The following is a 23,315-nucleotide window of genomic DNA, read 5'->3' on the forward strand; positions in this document are numbered from 1 at the left end:
CGCGGTGGCTCATACCTGTAATCCCAGCACTTTGGGAGGCCACGGCGGGCGGATCACCTGAGGTCAGGAGATTGAGACCAGCCTGGCCAACACGGTGAAACCCCATCTCTACTAAAAATACAAAAATTGGCCGGGCGTGGTAGCGGGCGCCTATAATCCCAGCTACTCAGGAGGCTGAGGCAGGAGAATCGCTTGGACCCGGGAGTCAGAGGTTGCAGTGAGCCGAGATCGCGCCATTGCACTCCAGCCTGGGCGACAAGACTGAAACTCCACCTCAAACAACAACAACAGAAAAGGAAAAAAAAGAAAACAAGAAAAAAGAAAATCAGTAATCCGTGTTGGCTTTATGCTGAGGTCTATAAAGTCATCTCCTGGATGGATCTGTCACTGTGGCCTGCGGAAAGGAAGTCCATACACACCCCAACGTTCACACGAAATGTAATAAGGAAATAACTTCCGAAACGCAGAGCACCCCATACACGCCTATTTTCCACACTCCCACCTCCAGAATAGGTCTTTCGCTTCTCACCTGAGGTGAGGTTCCATCGAGCGCTCGCTGCAGAGCCCGCACCACGGCCACTGCCTCCTCCCCGCTCTCCGGGCAGTGCTCTCGCACCCAGGCTTGGAGCTCCTCGGGCAGGATGGTGAGGAACTGCTCCAGCACCAGCAGCTCCAGGATCTGCTCCTTGGAGAGCAGCTCAGGCCTCAGCCACCGACGACAGAGTTCTCGGAGCCGGCTCAGCGCCTCTTCCGGTCCAGCCACCTCCTGATAACGCAGCTGCCTAAAGTGCAGTCGAGAAGTTTCGGGGTCTGGCCAAGCCCCTGGATAGCCGGGCTCCCAACTTCCGGGTGAGTCTTCCTCCACTTTCACGGGCAAAAGTCCGTCGCGTTGGGACGGCGCCGCTTCTTTGGACCTCGCAGCCATTACCCAGGGTCCCAACTCGGCGTCACTGCCGCGACTCTGGGCGGTCAAGCTGGAATTCATCTTTCTCCGGCATGTGCTGCCCTTCCTGGAGTCTTCCTTTCAGGTGAAGAAAGAGCAAACCCAAGGAACTCATCAGCCCTCAAACCCTCCGGTCCCAAACAGCGGGCCCCACCACACCAGGCCCCTCTCCCACACTTCTTCCTTTCCTCAGCTTTGCGCCTACAGCTCCCTCAGTCCAGCCACCGAAAACATCCCGTGCCGGAAGTGCGTCACGGACGCCCTGCGGCACCCTTCCCTGCATTTCCGGGGCCTCTCTAGGCGCCTGATGGGGTGAGGTGCATCTCGCTGGTTTATCGTCGGAGCCCCGCCCGACGCAGTGGGTCTTGACGGTTTCCTGCAGCCCAGGGAAATACAGGCGTCCGAGCCGGTGGCCCGAGCTCCGGCAAGTGCGGGAACTTTCAGGATTAAATAGACAGAGTCTGGCTCTGTCGCCCAGGCTGGACTGCAGTGGCGCGATTTCGGCTCACTGCAACTTCTGTCTCCCGGGTTCAAGCAGTTCTCCAGCTTCAGCCTCTCAAGTATCTAGGACTACAGGTGCGCGCGAACACGCCCAGCTTTATTAATTTTTTTGTAGGGACGGGGTTTCACTATATTGCCCAGGTTGGACAAAGTTTTTTGTTTTTTCTTTTTTGAGACGGACTCTCGCTCTGTCGCCAAGCTGTCTTAGCCTCCGCAGCAGCTTGGACTACAGGCGCGCGCCACCAGGCCTGGCTAATTTTGGTATTTTTAGTAGAGATGGCGTTTCACCCTGTTGGTCAGGCTGGTCTCGATCTCCACACCTCGTGATCCGCCTGCCCTGGCCTCCCAAAGTGCTGGGATTACAGGCGTGAGCCACTGCACCCGGTTAGAAAAAGTTTTTTTGTGTTTTTGGTTTTTTTTTTTTAGACTAAGTGCTTCCATGTACATCAGATGTTAACGACTTTGATCCTAACAAAGATGAGGAAATTGAGGCTCAAAGATGTGTCCTGGCCTGGCTCAGTGGCTTATGCCTGTAATCCCAGCATTTTGGGAGGCCAAGGGGTAGAGAGCGCTTGAAGTCGGGAATTGGAGACCCCCATCTATACAAAAAAATAAAAAATTAGCTGGGTGTAGTGGCGTGCATCTGTAGTCCTAGTGAGAGGGGAAGCCAGTTGGACTTCCTGGGTGGAGTGGGGACTTGGCCTTTTCTGTCTTACAAGAGGTTTGTAAAAATGCACCAATCAGCGCTCTGTAGCTAGCAAGAGGTTTGTAAAATGCACCAATCAGCGCTCTGTAAAATGGACCAATCAGCAGGATACTAAAAGTAGCCAATCGCAGGGAAGATGGAGAAAAGGGCATTCTGATATGACAGAACTAGGACATGGAGGGGACAAATAAGGGATTAAAAGCTGGCCACCCCAGCCAGCAGCGGCAACCCGCTGGGGTCCCATTCCATGCTGTGGAAGGTTTGTTCTTTTGCTCTTCACAGTAAGTCTTGCTGCTACTCTTTGGGTCCGTGCCATCTTTAAGAGCTGTAACACTCGCTGCGAAGGTCTGCAGCTGCATTCCTGAAGTCAGGGAGACCAAGAACCCACCGGAAGGAACCAACTCCTAACACACCACTTAGGAGGCTGAGGTCAGAGGATCCTTTGGGCCCAGGAGGTCAAGACTGCAGTGAGATATGATCCGACCACTGCACTCCAGCCTGGGTGACAGAGCAAGAGTCTATCTCTAAAACAAAGTGCCTTGGTTGATGTCAAGCTGCTGGTGACTTGCAACTTGCATAAAATGAGAGGATCGCTTGAGCCCAGGAGTTCCAGACCAGCCTGAGCAACATAGTGAGACTGCATCTCCATACAAAATTTAAAATTTTTTTTTTTTTTTGATGGAGTCTCGTTCAGGTTCAAGCGATTCTCCTGCCTCAGCCTCGCGAGTAGCTGGGATTACGCTTCGCGAGTAGCTGGGATTACAGGCGCGTGTCACCACACCCGGCTAATTTTTTGTATTTTTAGGAGAGATGCAGTTTCACCATGTTAGCCAGGATGGTCTTGAACTCCAGACCTCGGCTCACTGCAACCTCCGCCTCCTGGGTTCAAGCAACCCCCCGTCTCCACCCCACGCCCAAACAAACCAAACACTATTTATCAATCCAAGCATGTTTAATAACTAGACATAAAAATGTCACCTATGGTGCCAGGTGTGGTGGCTCACACCTGTAATACCAGCACTTTGGGAGGCCAAGGTGGGTGGATCACCTGAGGTCGGGAGTTCAAGACCAGCCTGACCAACATGGAGAAACCCCGTCTCTACTAAAAAATACAAAATTAGCCGGGCATGGTGGCTTATGCCTGTAATCGCAGCTACATGGGAGGCTGAGGCAGGAGAATTTGCTTGAACCCGGGAGGCAGAGGTTCCGGTAAGCCAAGATCGCACCATTGACTCCAGCCTGGGCAACGGGCAAAACTCCATCTCAAAAAAAAAAAAAAAAAAAGAAAGAAAGAAACTAGTCATCTTGGCTATCTCTAGAGAGAAAAATGAATGTAGAAAGAGAATGAGAGGAAGACTCTAAGTGCCTTTCTGAATTTTGACTCATGCAAATCTGTTATCTATTTAAGAAATAAATTATTGAAATGCAAAAGGTATTTATAAATAATTCAGGCCGGTTGCGGTGGCTCGCCCCTGTAATCCCAGCACTTTGGGAGGCCGAGGCAGGTAGATCACAAGGTCAGGAAATCGAGAGCATCCTGGCTAACACGGTGAAACCCCGTCTCTACTAAAAACACAAAAAATTAGCCAGGTGTGGTGGCACGTGCCTGTAATCCCAGCTACTCGGGAGGCTGAGGCAGGAGAATCACTTGAACCTGGGAGGCGGAGGTTGCAGCGAGCCGAGATCGCGCCACTGCACTCTAGCCTGGGCAACAAAGTGAGATTCCGTCTCAAAATAAATAAATAAAAATAAATAAATAAATAATTCAAATGGAGGTAAATATATTAGAAAAGAATGGATATCCACCTTAAATTTTTTTTTTTTTTTTTTTTTTTTTTTTTTTTTTTGACGGGCTGTCTCTGTCACTGAGGTGCTGAAGTGCAATGGCACAATCGTAACTCACTGCAGCCCCAACCTCTTGAACTCAAGTGATCCTCCAGTCTCAGCCTGCTGAGTAGTTGAGACTACAGGCATGCACCACCACGCCTAGCTAATTTTATTTTATTTTTTGCAGAGACAGGGTAAAAAGGGCAGGCCGGTCTTGAACTCCTGGATTCAAGTGATCCTCTCACCTCGGCCTCCCAAAATGCTGGGATTACAGGCGTGAGGCACCATGCCCATCTGGAGCAACTTTCATAGACATTAAACAACTTTATAAGGGCAACGAAATTAAGCCATAGGTGCAAAATCCTATACCACCTCACTCACACACAAAGTACAGGCAATGCAAACATTCACCTGGGGTTCGGTCCTAGATAGGAAGCTACTTACAATGCAAGATTTTAGGTTCCCTGAAAAGAGACCTTTAACTTCTAAATATCTTCTCATCTCTTTGCAGATGCTGCAATTTCACAGCAGTTCCTTCCTTCGCGCCTGTAAAACAGTGGCAACAGTAACTCTTCTCCTGCCTGCCCATCAACTTTGTGAACAGCGCGGGGCACTGGGGTGGGGCTTGGGAACTATAAGGCACCATATGAAAATATGAAAAGGAGAGATTGGCCGGGCGCAGTGGCTCCCGCCTGTAATCCCAGCACTGGGAGGCCGAGGCAGGAGCATCACCTGAGGTCAAGAGTTCGAGACCAGCCTGGGCAACATGGGGAAACCCGGTCTCTACTAAAAATACAAAATAAGCTGGGCGTGGTGAGCGTGCCTGTAATCCCAGCTACTCGAGAGGCTGAGGCAGGAGAGAATTGCTAGAACCTGGGAGCAGACGTTACAGTGAGCTGAGATCGTGCCATTGCCCTCCAGACTGGGCAACAGAGCGAGACTCTGTCTCAGAAAAAAAAAAAAAAAATCAGGAGAGATTATTACTGAGAGATGGGGTCTCACTGTGTTGCGGAAGCTGGAGTGCAATGGCACGATCCCGGCTCACTGCAACCTCAACCTCCAGGATTCAAGTGATTCTCCTGCCTCAGCTTCTCAAGTAGCTGGGATTACAGGCTCGCGCCACCACGCCCAGCTAAGTTATTGTATTTTTAGTAGAGACGGGGGTTTCACCATGTTGGCCAGGCTGGTCTCGAACTCCTGGCCTCAGGTGATCCACCCACCTCGGCCTCCCAAAAAGCTGGCATTACAGGTGTGAGTCACGGAGCCCGTCCAAGGGAGGGTATTACAAATAGACGGGGGTCTCGCTATGTTGCCCAGGCTGGTCTCGAACTCTTGTGCTCAAGCTATCTTGCTTCCTTAGCCTGTCCATTCGCTAGGCTTACAAACATGGGACCCCGCGTCTGGCTGAAAAGAGGTTATCATTAAGGATGAGAACCCCTTGGCCAGGGAAGCCCTGCGTAAGCAACGCCCCTTCCTTCAAAGGGATGCCCCGCTCCCTCCGCCCACCCCCAGCCTTCTTGCCTGGGCTCCCGAGGACACGACTCCCGGCTCTGCCACCTTCTGATAGGCTTGCGAGACCGAGGCTGCAAAGAGAGCCGCGCCCCCATTGGCCAACCGGCGAGTCCCGCGCGCCCCCTCCTGGGAGATGTAGTCCTGGGAGCCGATGGTCCCCGCGACTCCCGGGTGTGACGTTGAAGATATCGGCCTTCTGAGCCTACTGCGGTGGTCAAGAGGTGGGTGTCTTTGGAAAGTGGGTAGTGAGAGTAGCGAGGATGCGGGTGAAGAAAACCCAAGGGCCCCAAATTCAACATAAGCGAGGTTTGCGAGCTCTCAGCAAGGTACAGACCTACTTCGAATCCGGGCGCAGAGCGTTGGGGGTGGGGGAGGGCGCAAGCTCCCCGGCCAATCAGACACGAGCAACCTCAGCCCAACCCCGGAGGCCCCTCCCCCGCCCCACTGAAAGGGGAGGAGCTTGGGCTGTTTCAATGGCTTTGGGTTGGAGCAGGGGAGAGGGTGGCTCCGTTTGCCTCCTCGCTTTGATGATGCTGTGCGAGCGGCTTCGGGGGCCCTGGGGACGTGCGAGTCACTGAGGGTGGGCTGGGACTTGGGGCCCGCGTCCATATCCCCGCCGATTGGTCCGCCCCGCCTGCGAGGCGAGGTCCTCCGGGATTCCTAGAGAGGACGCGGAAGTGCTTTCGGGGGGGTGGGATCTAACCGTTTAACCCCGTTGGACAGGGCAAGATTGGACTTGGTTACTTCCGGCGAGGAAGTATTGGGAAGTGTCGGCTTCGGTTTCTCTCCGTGGGAAGAACCGCATCTTCCCAGCCTCGGCTGCGGGGAGCTTGATGTTCCAGGAGAGCTCCCCTAGAGTGGGGCCTTGAGGGGAGAGGGCAGGGGCTTCGTGACTGGACGGGGGTCCTGTCCCTAACCTTGACCGGGCCACAGTCTCTGTATCTCTGGGTCAGGGGCCATTCTGAGGAATCCAGGTTCAGATGTGTACCTTATAAACGCTGCTTCTCTTTGGGACCGATGGAGTCTCCCCTTGGCCTGTCAAGCTCTTGTAGGTTAGAGGACAGGCTCAGTTTTGACCATTATAATGATTTTCACCCCTATTCCGACTTAAGTTTGTCTTATGGTAGAGAGAAGGAGCGGCTGCGTCTGGACTAGTCTTGTCCCGTTGTTTATATGGAATGCAAAGTTCTTCACTCTAAAACTGTGTTTTAGGTTGGGCCTGATGTTAGATTTGTATGGCTCTCTAATACACTTTTTAAATGTTGGCGATATTCCTTATTACTTATCATTTTGTGGGTGAAGTGATGGCTACCTTGTAGTCCTTATTTTTAAGTAATTACTTTGTTGAGTGGTCATCTTTAGTATAGATGACCTCTTTGCCATCTGTCTTTGCTAATAATGATTCCCAATACGTCAGTAGGTTGCATGCTACTGAAAGTGTCCTTCAGAAGATCTTAAAGAGTAGAAAACCAATTGGTTCAGTGTAACACAGCCAGCCTCAAGGGACTTCCCTCTGAGTTGGAATGATAATGACCGAATCCCGGGAAGTTATAGACTTAGACCCCCCAGCTGAGACTTCCCAGGAGCAGGAAGACCTTCTCATAGTGAAGGTGGAAGAAGAAGACTGCACCTGGATGCAGGAGTACAACCCTCCAACGTTTGAGACTTTTTACCAGCGCTTCAGGCACTTCCAGTACCATGAGGCTTCAGGACCCCGGGAGGCTCTCAGCCAACTCCGGGTGCTCTGCTGTGAGTGGCTGAGGCCCGAGCTGCACACAAAGGAGCAGATCCTGGAGCTGCTGGTGCTGGAGCAGTTCCTGACCATCCTGCCTGAAGAGTTCCAGCCCTGGGTGAGAGAACATCACCCTGAAAGTGGAGAAGAGGCAGTGGCCGTGATAGAAAATATACAGCGAGAACTTGAGGAACGCAGACAGCAGGTGAGTCAAAGAGAAGCTATACGAGCAGTGAAGGAGAGGAGTGAACGATCTGCTGAGCAGGGGTGAGATTCTTAGTCCTCTGGTGCTTCATTCATATTCTTTTGTTCTCCTGGGATTAGGTACCCTGTGACTTCCTGCCACTCCAGCAAAGAGAAGCAATATCCATTGTGTTAACCTGTAGAAGACAATCTGCGATTTTGTTTATTTTTTAAATTACTGGATTGATTGATTGATTGATTGATTGTTGAGACGAAGTCTCGCTCTGTCACGCAGGCTGGAGTGCAGTGTCGCAATCTCGGCTCACCGCAAGCTCCGCCTCCCGGGTTCCCGCCATTCTCCCGCCTCAGCCTCCGGAGTAGCTGGGACTGCTTGGACCCGCCACCACGCCTGGCTAATTTTATTTTTTATTTTTTATTTTTGTATTTTTAGTAGAGACGGGGTTTCACTGTTTTAGCCAGGATGGTCTCGATCTCCTGACCTTGTGATCCTCCCACCTCGGCCTCCCAAAGTGCTGGGATTACAGGCGTGAACCACCATGCCCGGCCACTGTGTTTATTTTTTGAGTGACATGATACAAAATTCAAAGAGGTACATAAGGTTATAATGAAAAGTAAGTTTTCCTCCTATCCCCAATTTCTCTCAACTGCCTAGTTCTCATCTGTGTATTCTTACAGAGCTGTACCATATTATGTATGTATAAGCATATATATATGTCTCATACTTTGGAAAAACGCAATTGTCTTTTAAGTCACTGTACACTTCTGCCTCTTTTTTCTTATATCTTGGTTTCTTCCATGCCACTGCCATTACAGCTATCTTGCTCTTTGAAATTGCATTGTATTAACTTCTATGGAAGGAGTTTGAGTTGTTCCATTTAAATTGTTCCTTGAGATTGTTTATAAATTTGTATTATAACAAACTTTGCTGCAATGAATATCTCACCTATGTATGAATATATATATGTATGTATGTAATATACATATGTATGTGTATTTATACATATGGGCTGGGCACGGTGGCTCACACCTGTAATCCCAGCACTTTGGGAACCTGAGGTGGGAGGATCACTTAAAACCAGGAGTTCCGGCCGGGCGCGGTGGCTCAAGCCTGTAATCCCAGCACTTTGGGAGGCCGAGACGGGCGGATCACGAGGTCAGGAGATCGAGACCATCCTGGCTAACCTGGTGAAACCTCGTCTCTACTAAAAAATACAAAAAACTAGCGGGCGAGGTGGCGGGCGTCTGTAGTCCCAGCTACTCGGGAGGCTGAGGCAGGAGAATGGCGTAAACCCGGGAGGCGGAGCTTGCAGTGAGCCAAGATCCGACCACTGCACTCCAGCCTGGGCCACAGAGCAAGACTCTGTCTCAAAAAAAAAAAAAAAAAAAAAGCCAGGAGTTCCACACTAGCCTGGGTAACATAGCGAGACCCCATCTCTACCAGAAAAACCAAACAAAACATTAGCTGGGTGTGGTGGCATGCACTTATACTTCCAGCTACTCAGGAGGCCGAGGCAGCAGGATCCCTTGAGCCTGGGAGTTTGAGGCTGCAGTGAGCTGTGATTTTGCCACTGCATTCCAGCCTATGTGACAGAGGCATACCCTATTTCAAAAAAAAGTAAAAAGTTAAAAAATTTAAATTGAAAAAATATATGTGTATAAAATTAACTGTAGAAGGAGTGCTTGAAACTCAAAATTGTTGGCTTAGATGTACATTTGTAGGCTGGGCACGGTGGCTCACACCTGTAATCCCAGCACTTTGGGAGGTCGTGGTGGGCGGTTCATGAGGTCAGGAGATCGAGACCATCCTGGCCAACATGGTGAAACCCCGTCTCTACTAAAAATACAACAATTAGCTGGGTGAGGTGGCACGTAATCCCAGCCACTTGGGAGGCTGAGGCAAGAGAATTGCTTGAACCCGGGAGTCGGAGGTTGCAGCGAGCCAAGATTGTGCCACTGCACTCCAGCCTGGCGACAGAGCGAGACTCCATCTCAAAAAAAAAAGTACATTTGTAATTTTGATAGCTGTTGACAGGCTCGTTCCCTCATAGAGGGTATAACAATTTAGACTACCACCAACAATGTATGAGAGAAATTTTGTGGCCATAACCTGATAGCACAATGTTACCAAAATTTGTGATAATTGCCAGTACATAAGATGCAGTATTGGCCGGGCACAATGGCTCACGCCTGTAATCCCTGCACTTTGGGAGGCTGAGGCAGGTGGATCACGAGATCAGATCGAGACCATCCTGGCCAATATGGTGAAACCCCGTCTCTACTAAAAATACAAAAATTAGCCCTGTGTGGTGGCATGTGCCTGTAGTCTCAGCTACTCGGGATGCTGAGGCAGGAGAATCACTTGAACCCGGGGGGGCAGAGGTTGCAGTGAGCCAAGATTGCACCACTGCACTCCAGCCTGGACGACAGAGTGAGACTCTGTCTCAAAAAAAAAAAAAAAAAAAAGATTCAATATTTTATTTCTGTGAAATTTTTTTTTCTTTTTCTTTTTTTTTTTTTTTTTTTGAGACAGGGTCTTACTCTGTCGGCCAGACTGTAGTGCAATGGTGCAGTCTCGGCTCACTGCATCCTCCACCTCCCAGGCTCATGCGATTCTCCTGCCTCAGCCTCCCAAGTGGGTGGGATTATAGGCATGCGCCACTACCGCCTGGCTAATTTTTTTAGTTTTTTAATTTTTATTTTTTTGAGATGGAGTCTCGCTCTGTCTCCCAGGCTGGAGTGCAGTGGCGCAATCTCATCTCACTGCAACTTCTGCCTCCCAGGTTCAAGTGATTCTCCTGCCTGAGCCTGAATAACTGGGATTACAGACATGTACCACCACACCCAACTAATTTTTGTATTTTTAGTAGAGATGGGGTTTCGCCATGTTGGCCAGGCTGGTCTTGAACTCCTGACCTCAGGTGATCCTCCTGCCTTTGCCTCCCAAAGTGCTAGGATTACAGGCATGAGCCACCATGACTGGCTTAATTTTTGTATTTTTAATAGAGACGGTGTTTCACCATGTTGGCCAGGATGTTCTCAAACTCCCGACCTCAGGTGATCCACCTACTTTGGCCTCCCAAAGTGCTGGGATTATAGGTGTGAGCCACCACGCCCGGCCATTTCTGTGAAATTTCTTTTTTTTTTTTTCTGAGACAGAGTCTTGCTCTGTCACCTAGGCTGGAGTGCAGTGGCCGGATCTCAGCTCACTGCAGCCTCCGCCTCCCGGGTTCACGCCATTCTCCTGCCTCAGCCTCCCGAGTAGCTGGGACTACAGGCGCCCGCCATCTCGCCCGGCTAGTTTTTTGTATTTTTTTAGTAGAGACGGGGTTTCACCGTGTTAGCCAGGATGGTCTCGATCTCCTGACCTTGTGATCCGCCCGCCTCGGCCTCCCAAAGTGCTGGGATTACAGGCTTGAGCCACCGCGCCCGGCCTTCTGTGAAATTTCAATTGGAATTTCTTTTGTTTGACCACAGCATATATTTTTAAGGATTATTTGTATGCCCTTTTCTGTGGTGAATTATCTGTTTATATTCCTTATCTTTTTTTTTACCTATTAGAAACAATAAGCATTGTGTCTGTCATATGAGTTGTAAGCGTTATTTTTCCAGTTTGTTGTTTGTCTTTGCTTGTGGAGATTTTTGTTTTTAATGTTTTCTTTCTTTAGAGATAGGGCCTCACTCCATTATCCAGGCTGGAGTACAGTGGCACGATCATAGCTCACTGCAGTCTTGAACTCCTGGCCTCAAGTGATCCTCTTGAGTAGCTAGGACTACAGGCACTTGCCACCACATACAGCTAAACTAAAAAAAATTTTTTTTGTAGATGAGGTCTTGCCAAGTTGCCTAGGCTGGTCTGGAACTCCCGGGCTCAAGGGATCCTCCTGCGTTGCCCTCCCAAGGTGCTGGGATTACAGGTGTGAGCCACTGTGCCCAGCTAGGTTTTAAATTTTTTTCTTTTTTTTAGACGGCGTCTTGCTCTGTCACCCAGGCTGGAGTGCAGTGGCCTGATCTTGGCTCACTGCAACCTCCGCCTCCTGGGTTGATTCTCCTGCCTCAGTCTCCTGAAGGTTTTAACATTTTTATACAGTTAGTTAAGTATTTTATTTTATGGTTAATGGATTTTGTTTATTTTTTATTTTTATTTATTAATTTAATTATTATTATTATTATTTTTGAGATGGAGTTTCACTCTTGTTGTCAGGCTGGAGTGCAATGGCCTAATCTTGGCTCACTGCAACCTCCGCCTGCCAGGTTCAAGCAATTCTCCTGCCTCAGCCTACTGAGTAGCTGGGATTACAGGCGTGCGCCACCACACCCGGCTAACTTTGTGTTTTTGTTAGAGATGGGGTTTATCCATGTTGGTCAGGCTGGTCTTGAACTCTTTACCTCAGGTGATCTGCCCGCCTTGGCCTCCCAAAGTGCTAGGATTGCAGGTGTGAGCCACCGCTCCCGGCCTGTTTATTTATATTTTTGAGACAGAATCTTGCTCTGTCACCCAGGCTGGAGTGCATTGGTACAATCTCAGCTCACTGCAACCTCTGCCTCCCAGGCTCAAGCGATCCTTCCACTTCAGCCTCCCGAGTAGCTGGGACTATAGATGTATGCCACCAGACCTGGCTCATTTTTGTATTTTTAGTAGAGGCATGGTCTCGCCATGTTGCCCAGGCTGGTCTCAAACTCCTGAACTCAAGTCATCCACCTGCTTCTGCCTCCCAATGTGTTGGGATTACAGGCATGAGCCACCATGCCCGGCCTGCAGCTGTCTCTTAACGGAACTCCTACACCACATTTTACCAGTACCAGGAGGGTTCGGAAAAAAAGTGCTTTGAAACCTAAGGGAGGGAGAAAACGGGAAAGGAACTTACTACATTCCAATATGTTAGTAGTGAACTAGTACCTTCCAGAATTGGCAGGTTCTAGAGAGTGGTTGTGGCAGAGTAATTGTGTATACCTAGGGCTGAGCCAGAACCAAAAACAGAAAGGGGGAGGACTGTAGCATGCAGGGTGTGAGGTAGCCTCAGTCTCGATGTTGGTCTGTCCAGTGTGACTTCCTGAGTGCTATGATGACTATTCCAATCTCCCTTCTCACCTCTATTTCCTCTTCACACACTGGCCTTCTTATGGTTCCTGACTGTACCAGACATCCTCTTTCTGCCTAATTTTCCTTCCTTCCCTCCCTCCCTCCCTTCCTTCCTTCCTTTTTCTTTTTCTCTTTTCTTTTCTTTCCTTTTCTTTCTGTCACCAAGGCTAGAGTGCAATGGTGTGATCATAGCTCACTGCAGCCTTGACGTCCTGGGCTCAAGTGATCTTCCCACCTCAGCCTCCTGAGTAGCTGGGACCACAGGGACATGCCACCATGCCTGGCTAATTTTTAATTTTTTGGAGAGACAGGATCTCACTGGGTTTCCCAGGCTTGTCTTGAACTCCTGGGCTCAAGTGATCCACTTCAGCCTCCCAAAGTGTTGAGATTACAGGCATGAGCTACCCCTACCTGGCCCTGAGAGAGTTTTTGAGTGTTCTGTCTGCCTGGGTCACTTCTGCGTTTTTCCTGGCTGGCTTCTTCTCATCCTTTTTTTTTTTGAGATGGAGTCTTGCTCTTGTCACCCAGTCTGGAGTGCAGTGGCCTGATCTCGGCTCACTGCAAGCTCCGCCTCCTGGGTTCACGCCATTCTCTTGCCTCAGCCTCCTGAGTAGCTGGGACTACAGGAGCCTGCCACCACACCCAGCTAATTTTTTTGTATTTTTTTTTTTTAGTAGAGATGGGGTTTCACTGTGTTAGCCAGGATGGTCTTGACCTCCTGACCTCATGATCCGCCCGCCTCGGCCTCCCAAAGTGCTGGGATTATAGTTGTGAGCCACGGAGCCCAGCCCTTCTCAACCTTTAAGTGTTTACTTAAGGGACACTTCCTCTGGAAAGCCTTCCCTGGCCTCCCACTTTAAAATAGGTCTTCTCTGTTCTGTCTCATGGAATTAGTTTCTTTTCCTTTCCAACATACAGCCCAGTTTGTAATTATGTATTTTTTGTGTTTTGATGTGTTTGATGAACGTCTTCTCCAACTAGAAGTAAACCATATTTATTAAATAACTGCATAATCAGTGCCTGGCTCATTGTAGATGCACATTAAATATTTGGCAAAGGAATGAATGAAAGTCCACTGTGACTCTGCTGATTTCTTTCATAGCCTTCTCTGTAACTGTACTGATCGGTTGTGGTTGTGGTTGTTAGATTGTCGCCTGCCCTGACGGGCTTCCTCAGAAGATGGCACCACCTGGAGCAGTGCAGGAGTCCTGCAGTCTCCAGCCCCTGACCGTGGACACCCAGCCAGAGCAAGCGCCACAGAAGCCTCATCTCCTGGAGGAAAATGGTGAGGCTCAGTGATGCAGTGGAACAGATAGAGCTTGAGAATGGGTGTCTTGGCCATGTGGCAGGCACCATCTGCAGGAGAGGGACTCTAGGCTGAGCAGCCCCTCTACAGCCTGCAGGGTCTAGAAGCAGAGAAAGGCCAGGGACCTGGAGTTGAGTCCCTGGTGTTCCATGAAAGCCATCCCTAGGATGTCTAGGAATTACACCAGTTTCATTAAAAAGCTACAGTGCAAATGATGACAGCTCTGGGTACAGGGACTGTTAAAAGATCTACAGGTCTTTTACAAAAGTATCACAGATTTTTGCTTCTCTGTCATAGATTGTCTTTCTTTTATTTTTGAGATAGAGTCTCGCCCTTTTGCCCAGGATGAAGAGCAGTGGTATGATCTTGGTTCACCGCACCCTCTGCCTCCCAGGTTCAAGTGATACCCTCACCTCAGCCTCCCGAGTAGCTGGGACTACAGGTGCCTGCCACCATGCCCGGCTAATTTTTGTATTTTTAGTAGAGATGGGGTTTCACCATGTTGGCCAGGCTGGTCTTGAACTCCTGGCCTCAAGTGATCCACCTGCCTTGTCTTCCCATAGTGCTGACATTAGAGGTATGAGCCACTGTGCTCAGCCTCCCTCACAGATTTTCTTGTCTTAATGCTTATGTTAAAAAAAAAAAAGCTCCCCAGTTCCTAATTGCATTCATTTCTCGCTGCTCATTCACTCACCTTGAAATCTAACTTAAAGTAGCTTTTCACAGTGACCTTTAAAACATTTATTCTCTCTTTTTTCCTCCCCTCCTCAGTTTTATTAACCAGTCTTAGATACACATCAAGTTAGAAAAAAGGAACAGCTGAGTATTATATTATGATGTGTTCAGTCCCTAATCAGAAGCCCTTGGTGTCAGATATATTTTAGAATTCAGCATTTTGCAGATTTAGTAAGGTAATATGATTTATTTATTTTATTTTAATTTTTTTTGGATAATATGACTTATATACCACACATCAAACTAGCAACAGGGTTTGAGTTGGTACCTGTAATCACACACATTAATATTTCTGCAGTGAAATGTGTGCATTTTTATACTAAGTTTATTAAATAAAGATTTAAATACCTTCACATCAGGTCAAATTTTGCTGTCAAATTAGTTCAACGCCTAAGTTTAATGAAAGGAAAGGAACACCTTTGGTATTTCAGCTTTCAGATTTCAGCATTGTGGATAAGAGACTGTGGATAAGGGACTGTATTTTCTCGGTTCAATTCCAGACTTCTAGGCTCCGTTTGTTGGTCAGGTCTTCCCCTTGACATGTGTCCCTGCCCTAATCATTTCCAGCTTTCCTTTCGCTGTGATAAAAAGAACAGCAGCAGCAGCAGCAGCGATGTGGCTTCCATAGCATGTGCTCTGTGCAGGAACTGTTCTAAGCATTTTCCCTAAAAGCACTCATTTAACCCTCAGTGTACCAGGAAAAATAGATCTCATGGTTGACCCTGTGGGGCCAGTGAATCCTTCTAATTTTTTTTTCTGTTTTTTTCTATTTTATTTATTTTATTTTATTTTATTTTTCCTGAGACAGAGTCTTGCTCTGTCGCCCAGGCTGGAGTGCAATGGCACGATCTCGGCTCACTGCAAGCTCCGCCTCCCGGGTTCACGCCATTCTCCTGCCTCAGCCTCCCGAGTAGCTGGGACTATAGGCGCCCGCCACCACGCCCAGCTAATTTTCTGTATTTTTAGTAGAGACAGGTTTCACCATGTTAGCCAGGATGGTCTCGATCTCCTGACCTCGTGATCTGCCCACCTCAGCCTCCCAAAGTGCTGGGATTACAGGCGTGAACCACCGCGCCCGGCCATTTTTTTCTATTTTAAGAGTCATTTTATGCATAGTTGACAGAAGAATCAAAGGACAGTGAAAAACAACTTTTTAGAAACTTTAATATATCAAGTACATTTTTATGTGTGAACATCATAAAAGAGGAAAGAGGCTGGGCACAGTGGCACACGCCTGTAATCCCAGCAATTTGGGAGGCTGACGCAGGCAGATCACTTGAAGTCAGGAGTTTGAGACCAACCTGGACAACAGGGTGAAACCCTGTCTCTACTAAAAGTACAAAAATTAGCTGGGTGTGGTGGCATGAGCCTGTAATCCCACTTACTCGGGAGGCTGAGGCACGAGAATTGCTTGAACTCGGGAAGTGGAGGTTGCAATAAGCTGAGATTGTGCCAGAGCACTCCAACGTGGGTGACAGAATGAAACACTGTCTCAAAAAAACAAACAAAAAAAACGGCTAGGCGCAGCGGCTCACGCCTGTAATCCTAGAACTTTGGGAGGCTAAGGCAGGCAGATCACAAGGTCAGGAGATCGAGACCATCCTGGCCAACATGGTGAAACCCTGTCTCTGCTAAAAATACAAAAATTAGCAGGGTGTGGTGGCGTGCACCTGTAGTCCCAGCTACTCGGGAGGCTGAGGCAGGAGAATTGCTTGAACCAGGGAGGCGGAGATTGCAGTGAGCCAAGGCTGCGGCACTGCACTCCAGCCTAGCAGCAGAGTGAGACTCCATCTCAGAAAAAAAAAAAAAAAGAAAAAAAGATACAAGAATACTGTTGGCTGGGTGCTCATAATTGTAATCCCTCCACTTTGGGAGGCCAAGGTGGGTGGATCACCTGAGGTCAGGAGTTGGAGACCAGCCTGGCCAAGATGATGAAACCCCATCTCTACTAAAAATACAAAAAATTAGCTGGGCATGGTGGTGCGCGCCTGTAATCCCAGCTACTCAAGAGCCTGAGGCAGGAGACTCATTTGAACCCGGGAGGCAAAGGTGGCAGTGAGCCAAGACCACGGCACTGCACTCCAGCCTGGGCAACGAGCAAGACTCTGTCTCAAAAAAGAAAAGAATAGTGTCACACAATGCTTTTAGAAAGTCCTTCTAGCAAAATGTGATGGTCCAGAATCTCTTACTATCTTCTTCTTATTGCAAAATACTGTGTGATGAAGTCCTTCCTGTTGAATGACTCACAAGATAAGAATGCCATTTTCCATTTTGAAATTAGAAATACATTTTTCATCATTGATTCTTGAGTTTAAGAAAATTCATCTAGGATGTTATCATTTGAAACTCATTCTAGAAGCTCTGTTACACTTTCAGTTTCATCATTCTCATTGGAGAGTGTAGCTGTCTTTCTGTGTCATCTTCTGAATTGACTGATAATAGTCGTCCTCTGCAAATTTTCCTCTCTGCCAATGTGGGCAGCAAATGAAAAATTCGGAATTCTCAACCATGTTCAATGAAAGCTAAACAAAGGTGTTAGTGATCTTATTTTTGGTATAAAAGAAAGTAGCTTCATGCCTGTAATCCCAGCATTTTGGGAGGCTGAAGCAGGTGGATCTCTTGAGCCCAGGAGTTTGAGACCAGCCTGGGCAACGTGACGAAAACTCGCCTCTACAAAAAATACAAAAATTGGCCATGCACGGTGGCTCATGCCTGTAATTCCAGCACTTTGGGAGGCCAAGGCGGGTGGATCACCTGAGGTCAGGAATTTGAGACCAGCCTGACCAACATGGCAAAACCCCATCTCCACTAAAAATACAAAAAATTAGCCGGGCATGGTGGTGGATGCCTGTAATCCTAGTAGCTACTTAGGAAGCTGAGGCAGGAGAATTGATTGAACCTGAGAGGTGGAGGTTGCCATGAGCCGAGATTGCACCACTGCACTCCAGCCTGGGTGACAAGAGCAAAACTCTATCTCAGAAAAAAAAAAAAAAGCCAGGCATGGTGGCACACACCTGTGTCCTGGCTATACCAGAGGTTGAGGTGGGAGATTGCTTGAGCCCAGGAGTTCGAGGCTGCAATAAGCTGTGATGGTGCCACTGCAGTCCAGCCTGGGAGCCAGAGTCAGACTCTGTCTCCATAACAAAAAATTAAAAATGAAATTTAAAACTTCTCAGAAAAGCCTGGGGCGGTGACTGATGCTTGTAATTCCAGCACCTTGGGAGGCTGAGGTGGGTGGATCATCTGAGGTCAGGAGTTTGAGACCAGCCTGGTCAACATGGTGAAACCCCGTCTCTACTAAAAATAAACAAAAATTATCCAGGTGTGGTGGTACATGCCTGTAATCGCAGCTACTTAGGAGGCTAAGACAGGAGAATCGCTTGAACCTGGGAGGCGGTGGTTGCAATGAACCGAGATTGTGCCACTGCACTCAGGCCTGGGCAACAGAGTGAGACTCCATTTCAAAAAACAAAACAAAACAAACAAACAAAAAAAACTGCTCAGGAAAGAAATGGGAACACTAGAATTGTGTACAGTACACCTGGATGTGCCAACAGGTAATCCTTGCAGTAGCTCAGTGGAATAGCTGTTACTGTTATCCTTCTGTTAGAAATTAAGCTCAGGGCTGGGCCTGTGGCTCACACCTGTAATCCCAGCACTTTGGGAAGCCAAGGCGGGCAGATCACCTGCGGTCAGGAGTTTGAGACCAGCCTGGCCAACATGGTGAAACCCCATCATCTCTACTAAAAATACAAAAAAAATTAGCTGGGTGTGGTGGCAGGGGCCTGTAGTCCAGCTCCTTGGGAGTCTGAGGCAGGAGAATCACTTGAGTCTAGGAGATGGAGGTTGCAGTGAGTGGAGATTGTGCCACCGCACTCCCGCCTGGGCGACAGAGCAAGACTCCGTCTCAAAAAAAAAAAAAAAAAAAAAAAAATTAAGCTGAGGCCTCGAGAGGTTTAGTTGATTTGTCCCACGTCACAAAGCTATGGAATAACAGAGCTGGGATTTGAACCCAAGCAGCCTGACTGAATCCATCCTCCTCCCATCTTCTGAGCCATCTCGTCTTTGCTTTTTTTTTTTTTTAAAACAGGGTCTCACTCTTGCCCAGGCCGGAGTGCAGTCGTGTGACTGCAACCTCTACCTCCCAGGTTCAAGCGATTCTCCTGCCTTAGCCTCCCGAGTAGCTGGGATCACAGGCATGTGCCACCACGCCTGGCCACATCTTGTCTTTGCTTCAGCACCAACTTCTCCTAGGCACAGACTGCTCCCTCCTCGAGTCACTTGGGTTCTGTCCACTTTCAGGGTTTCTCTCCATCCGGCTCTTGTCCTTTGTTTCCAGCTGCTTCTCATCCCCTGTGCCCTGTTAACCAGACCCTAGCTGGTTTATTTTAGCAAAATTACTCTTCATTCGGACATAGACCTTACTCACCATTTTCATCAACTTATGTATTCAGTCTTTAGCCAGTCCTGGTTTCAGATGCCTTCTCTGCTTTTGGCTTTCATCTGTAACCATTGTCCTGTCCTTTTTGTGTCATTGCTCCTTATTCCCTAGTCATTGGAAATCAGCAAGCCATGGATGCCCCGAGATCTCCAGGACTCCAGATCTAAATACAGGGTCTAAACTGTCCAGTTACAGCTTAATCACAGGCAGGCTGTGCAAGTCAAGGCACAGGTGGATGGTGAGATCCAGACATGCTGTGGATCTTAGACAAACAGCAAGCAGAGGTGACCTCAGGGTCAGGTGGTCCCTGGCTTCCAGAGGTGAGACGTCTGAGTGTTGCGCATGCTGTTCCTGCTGTGGGGAAAGCACCCCATCTTCCCCATCTCCATTCCTACAGTCCAGAGTCACTTTCCGGGGAAAGGCTTTGCTGCTGCCCCTGCCTCCCCTGCTCCACTCTGTAAGTGCCCCTGCCTCTGTGGTCCCACGGGAACTTGGGTCAACTTTCGTCATGGCACTCTTCATGCTGTGCTGTAAGGCTTGCCTGTGTGCCCTTCCCGTTAGGCCAGGGGTATCCAATCTTTTGGCTTCTCCGGGCCACACTGGAAGAAGAATTGTCTTGGGCCACACAGAAAATACACTCGCACTAACCATAGCTGATGAACTTAAAAAAATAAAAATTGCAAAAAAAAAAATCCCATATTTCTTTTCGTGAGACAGAGTTTCACTTTGTTGCCCAGGCTGGAGTACAATGGCGCGATCTCAGTTCACCGCAACCTCCGCCTCCTGGGTTCAAGTGATTCTCCTGCCTCAGTCTCCTGAGTAGCTGGGATTACAGGCATGCGCCACACGCCCCGCTAATTTTGTATTTTTAGTAGAGATGCCTTCTCCATGTTGGTCAGGCAGGTCTTGTACTCCCGGCCTCAGGTGATCCGCCTGCATCAGCTTCCCAAAGTGTTGGGATTACAGGCATGAGCCACCGTGCCTGGCCCTTCATAATGTTTTAAGAAAGTTTACAAATGTATGAGCCAGGCATGGTGGCTCACGCCTGTAATCCCAGCACTTTAGGAGGCTGAACCAGGCAGATCACTTGAGACTGGGAGTTCGAGACCAGCCTGGCCAACATGATGAAACTCAGTCTCTACTAAAAACACAAAAATTAGCCAGGCATGGTGGCACATGCCTGTAATTCCAGCTACTCGGGAAGCTGAGGCAGGAGAATCTCTTGAACCCGGGAGGCGGAGGTTGCAGTGAGCCAAGATCGCACCACTACACTTCAGCCTGGACAACAGAGCGAGACTCCATCTCAAAAAGCAAAACTAGCCAGGTGCGGTGGTGGGCGCCTGTAATTCCAGCTACTTGGGAGGCTGAGGCAGGAGAATCACATGGACCCGGGAGGCGGAGGTTGCAGTGAGCTGAGATTGCACCACTGCACTCCAGCGTAGGCAACAGAGTGAGACTGGTCTTAAAAAAAAAATAAAAAAGAAAGTTTACAAATTTGTGTTGGGCCACATTCAAAGCTGTCCTGGGCCGCGGGCCGCGGGTTGGGCAAGCTTGCATTAGACAGTAGTTTTTCAAGGTAAGAATTGTTCTGTCTGTTCCTGAGATAGGCAGATAGAGAGTAGTTTTAATACACACTTCTTGACTGAATAGAAAGTAACCATGGAAATTCTGGAAGGGATTTCTGAGGCCATGGTAATCCAAGAGTGGTCCAGGGAGCAGTAGCACCAGCATCACCTGGGAGCTTATTAGAAATGCCAACTAGGGGCCGGGCACCGTGGCTCACACCTGTAATCCCAGCATTTTTGGAGGCCATTGCAGGCGAATTACCGGAGTTTGAGACCAGCCTGGACAATGTGGTGACACCCTGTCTCTACTAAAACTACAAAAATTAGCCAGGCTTGGTGGTGCACACCTGTAATCCCAGCTACTCGGGAGGCTGAGGCAGGAAAATTGCTTGAACCTGGGAGGCAGAGGTTGCAGTGAGCTGAGATGGTACCACTGCACTCTAGCCTGGGCCACAGAGTGAGACTGTCTCAAAAAAAAAAATTTAAAAAGATATGCAAACTCTCAGGCCTCACCCCAGGCCTTTTCAGTCAGCATCTGCACGTACCAAGATCCCCTAGGGGATGTAGGTGATTTATTTGTACATTAAAGCTCGAACAGCCCTGGGCTGTTAGGAATGCTTCAGTTTCATGGAAGATGTGGGACTTTGGTGGTTCTTCAAGTTAATAAAATTTGATCGTGGCAAAGTAGAATGCATCCTTTGTTTTTCTTTGGAGAGGGAATCTTGCTCTGTCACCCAGGCCAGAGTGCAGTGGTGTGATCTCAGCTTACTACAACCTCCACCTCCCGGGTTCAAACAATTCTCCTGCCTCAGTCTCCTGAGCAACTGGGACTACAGGTGCCCGCCACCATGCCCCCTAATTTTTGCATTTTTAGTAGAGATGGGGTTTCACCATATTGGCCAGGTTCGTCTCTAACTCCTGACCTTGTGATCTGCCTGCCTCAGCCTCCCAAAGTGCTGGGATTACACGTGTGAACCACCGTGCCTGGCCCCCACTTTTTATTTTATTTTTATTTTTTTGAGATAGAGTCTTGCTCTGTCGCCCAGGCTGGAGTGCAGTGGCGCGATCTTGGCTCACTGTAACCTCCATCTGCCAGGTTCAAGCAATTCTCCTGCCTCAGCCTCCTGAGTAGCTGGGACTACAGGCACCCGCCACCACACTGGCTAATTTTTGTATTTTTAGTAGAGGCGGGGTTTCACCATATTAGCCAGGCTGGTCTTGAACTCCTGACCTTGTGATCTGCCTGCCTTGGCCTCCCACAGTGCTGGGATTACAGGTGTGAGCCACCACACCCAGTCTTTTTTTTTTTTTTTTTTTTTTCTGAGACAGTGGCTGACTCTGTTGCCCAGGCTGGAGTGCAGTGGTGCAATCTTGGCTCATTGCAACCTCTGCCTCCTAGGTTCAAGTGATTCTCATGTCTTAGCTTCTCAAGCAGCCAGGATTACAGGCATGTATCACTACATCTGGCTAATTTTTGTATTTTTAGTAGAGACGGGATTTTGCCTTGTTGGCCAGGATGGCCTTGAATCCTGGCCTCAAGTGATCTGCCCGCCTTGACCTCCCAAAGTGCTGGTATTACAGGCGCGAGCCACTGTGTCTGGCCACAGAATGCATCCTTTATAGCAGAATGACAAGCAAGGATTAGCCTGACCAACGTAGGAAGTCTAGGGGAAAGGAGAAATAACACAGTGTGAGAGGATCCAGAAATTAAAGGGTCTTGACAGCCAGGCAGAAGAATTTGGCTTCAGTGCAGTAGGGGCCATTATGGATTCCTGAGCATAAGAGGAACATGATGGCAATGAGAACTGGGCAAAGATGTTCTCACTTAAACCTCTTTTTCTCCTCCCTTAGCCCTTCCTGTTCTCCAAGTTCCTTCCCTTCCCCTGAAGGACAGCCAGGAGCTGACAGCTTCACTTCTCTCAACTGGGTCCCAGGTGAGCTGGTACCCCTTTGCCCTCAGAGAGGACCCATCCTGAACCTTCACCAGGAGTTCAGTTTCTTTAGCCAGTGACCAGGCCCATCTTGGGTTGGTACCTTCATTCCTTTGGCCTTTTTCCTTTCTGCCTAGTCCTTCCCCATCCTCTTTGAGGCACAGTTCCTCCTTGTTTCTTTTCTTAATGAGCCCAGTTCTTCCCCTCACTCCAAATTTGGATATAGGGAATGAGAATTTAGTGGAGATCTCCTGTTTCAGAAGTTGGTGAAAATTGAAGAGGTGGCTGATGTGGCTGTATCCTTCATCCTGGAGGAATGGGGACATTTGGACCAGTCCCAGAAGTCCCTTTATAGGGATGACAGGAAGGAGAACTATGGGAGTATTACTTCCATGGGTAAGGATTATTTCATCTGCATGGATTAGGACATCTTTATTTTGTTATATTATAAAGAGTATTTCTAGCACACCCTATAATGGCATTTATGTTTTATGTGCTATGACTTTGCTTTTTTTTTTTCTTTTTGTAAAAGAATAAATCAACCTTCACTTTCTTATTCAGCTTATTCTGATCATTTCCATCTTAAGAGTATGATTAGACACTGATAGTACCTGGGGGGACTGTTTTTGCAATCCAGCAAATGCTAACTTTTTACTACTTTAAAATAAGAGCGGGCCGGCTGTGGTGGCTCATGCCTGTAATCCCAGTATTTTGGAAGGTCGAAGCGGGTGGATCACCTGAGGTCAGGAGTTTAAGACCAGTCTGGCCAACATGGTAAAACCCCATCGCTACTACAAATACAAAAATCAGCCGGGCGCAGTGGCGGGCGCCT

General features: G+C 48.6%; 2 protein-coding genes and 1 long non-coding RNA gene across 23 annotated transcripts in view; 2 read left to right on the top strand and 1 right to left on the bottom strand.

The window, feature by feature from the left end:
* The window catches only part of ZNF394 (zinc finger protein 394), a 17,689-nt gene extending 11,833 nt beyond the window's left edge, over positions 1 to 5,856 (bottom strand). For all 5 annotated transcript variants that reach the window (XR_012432222.1, XM_074034485.1, XM_065540971.2 and 2 more), the window contains exons 1-3: positions 5,499 to 5,856; positions 4,422 to 4,523; positions 530 to 1,021 (exon numbers count right to left, since the gene is read on the bottom strand). Coding sequence is in view for 4 of the 5 variants with exons in the window: in XM_074034485.1 (XP_073890586.1) it covers positions 530 to 1,021; positions 4,422 to 4,478 (549 nt within the window). In the remaining variant the exon portion in view is untranslated. The remainder of the gene's footprint in view (positions 1 to 529; positions 1,022 to 4,421; positions 4,524 to 5,498) is intronic.
* LOC141409828 (uncharacterized) lies at positions 1,299 to 4,620 on the top strand. The gene is made up of 3 exons (XR_012432227.1): positions 1,299 to 1,519; positions 2,433 to 2,579; positions 4,489 to 4,620. It is a non-coding gene; the product is annotated as an uncharacterized lncRNA (long non-coding RNA).
* The window catches only part of ZKSCAN5 (zinc finger with KRAB and SCAN domains 5), a 29,517-nt gene continuing 11,819 nt past the window's right edge, over positions 5,618 to 23,315 (top strand). The window contains exons 1-5 of one of the 17 annotated variants that reach the window (XM_074034464.1): positions 5,618 to 5,710; positions 6,910 to 7,426; positions 7,546 to 8,036; positions 13,652 to 13,790; positions 22,404 to 22,486. Coding sequence is in view for 12 of the 17 variants with exons in the window: in XM_065540947.2 (XP_065397019.1) it covers positions 7,013 to 7,426; positions 13,652 to 13,790; positions 22,404 to 22,486; positions 22,744 to 22,879 (772 nt within the window). In the remaining 5 variants the exon portion in view is untranslated. Of the gene's footprint in view, positions 5,711 to 6,227; positions 7,427 to 7,545; positions 8,037 to 13,651; positions 13,791 to 22,403; positions 22,487 to 22,743; positions 22,880 to 23,315 lie in introns of those variants that run through there. The other 16 variants (XM_065540947.2, XM_074034455.1, XM_074034458.1 and 13 more) reach the window with 16 other exon arrangements.

Source organism: Macaca fascicularis, chromosome 3, assembly GCF_037993035.2.
Source record: "Macaca fascicularis isolate 582-1 chromosome 3, T2T-MFA8v1.1".
Lineage (NCBI taxonomy): Eukaryota > Metazoa > Chordata > Mammalia > Primates > Cercopithecidae > Macaca > Macaca fascicularis.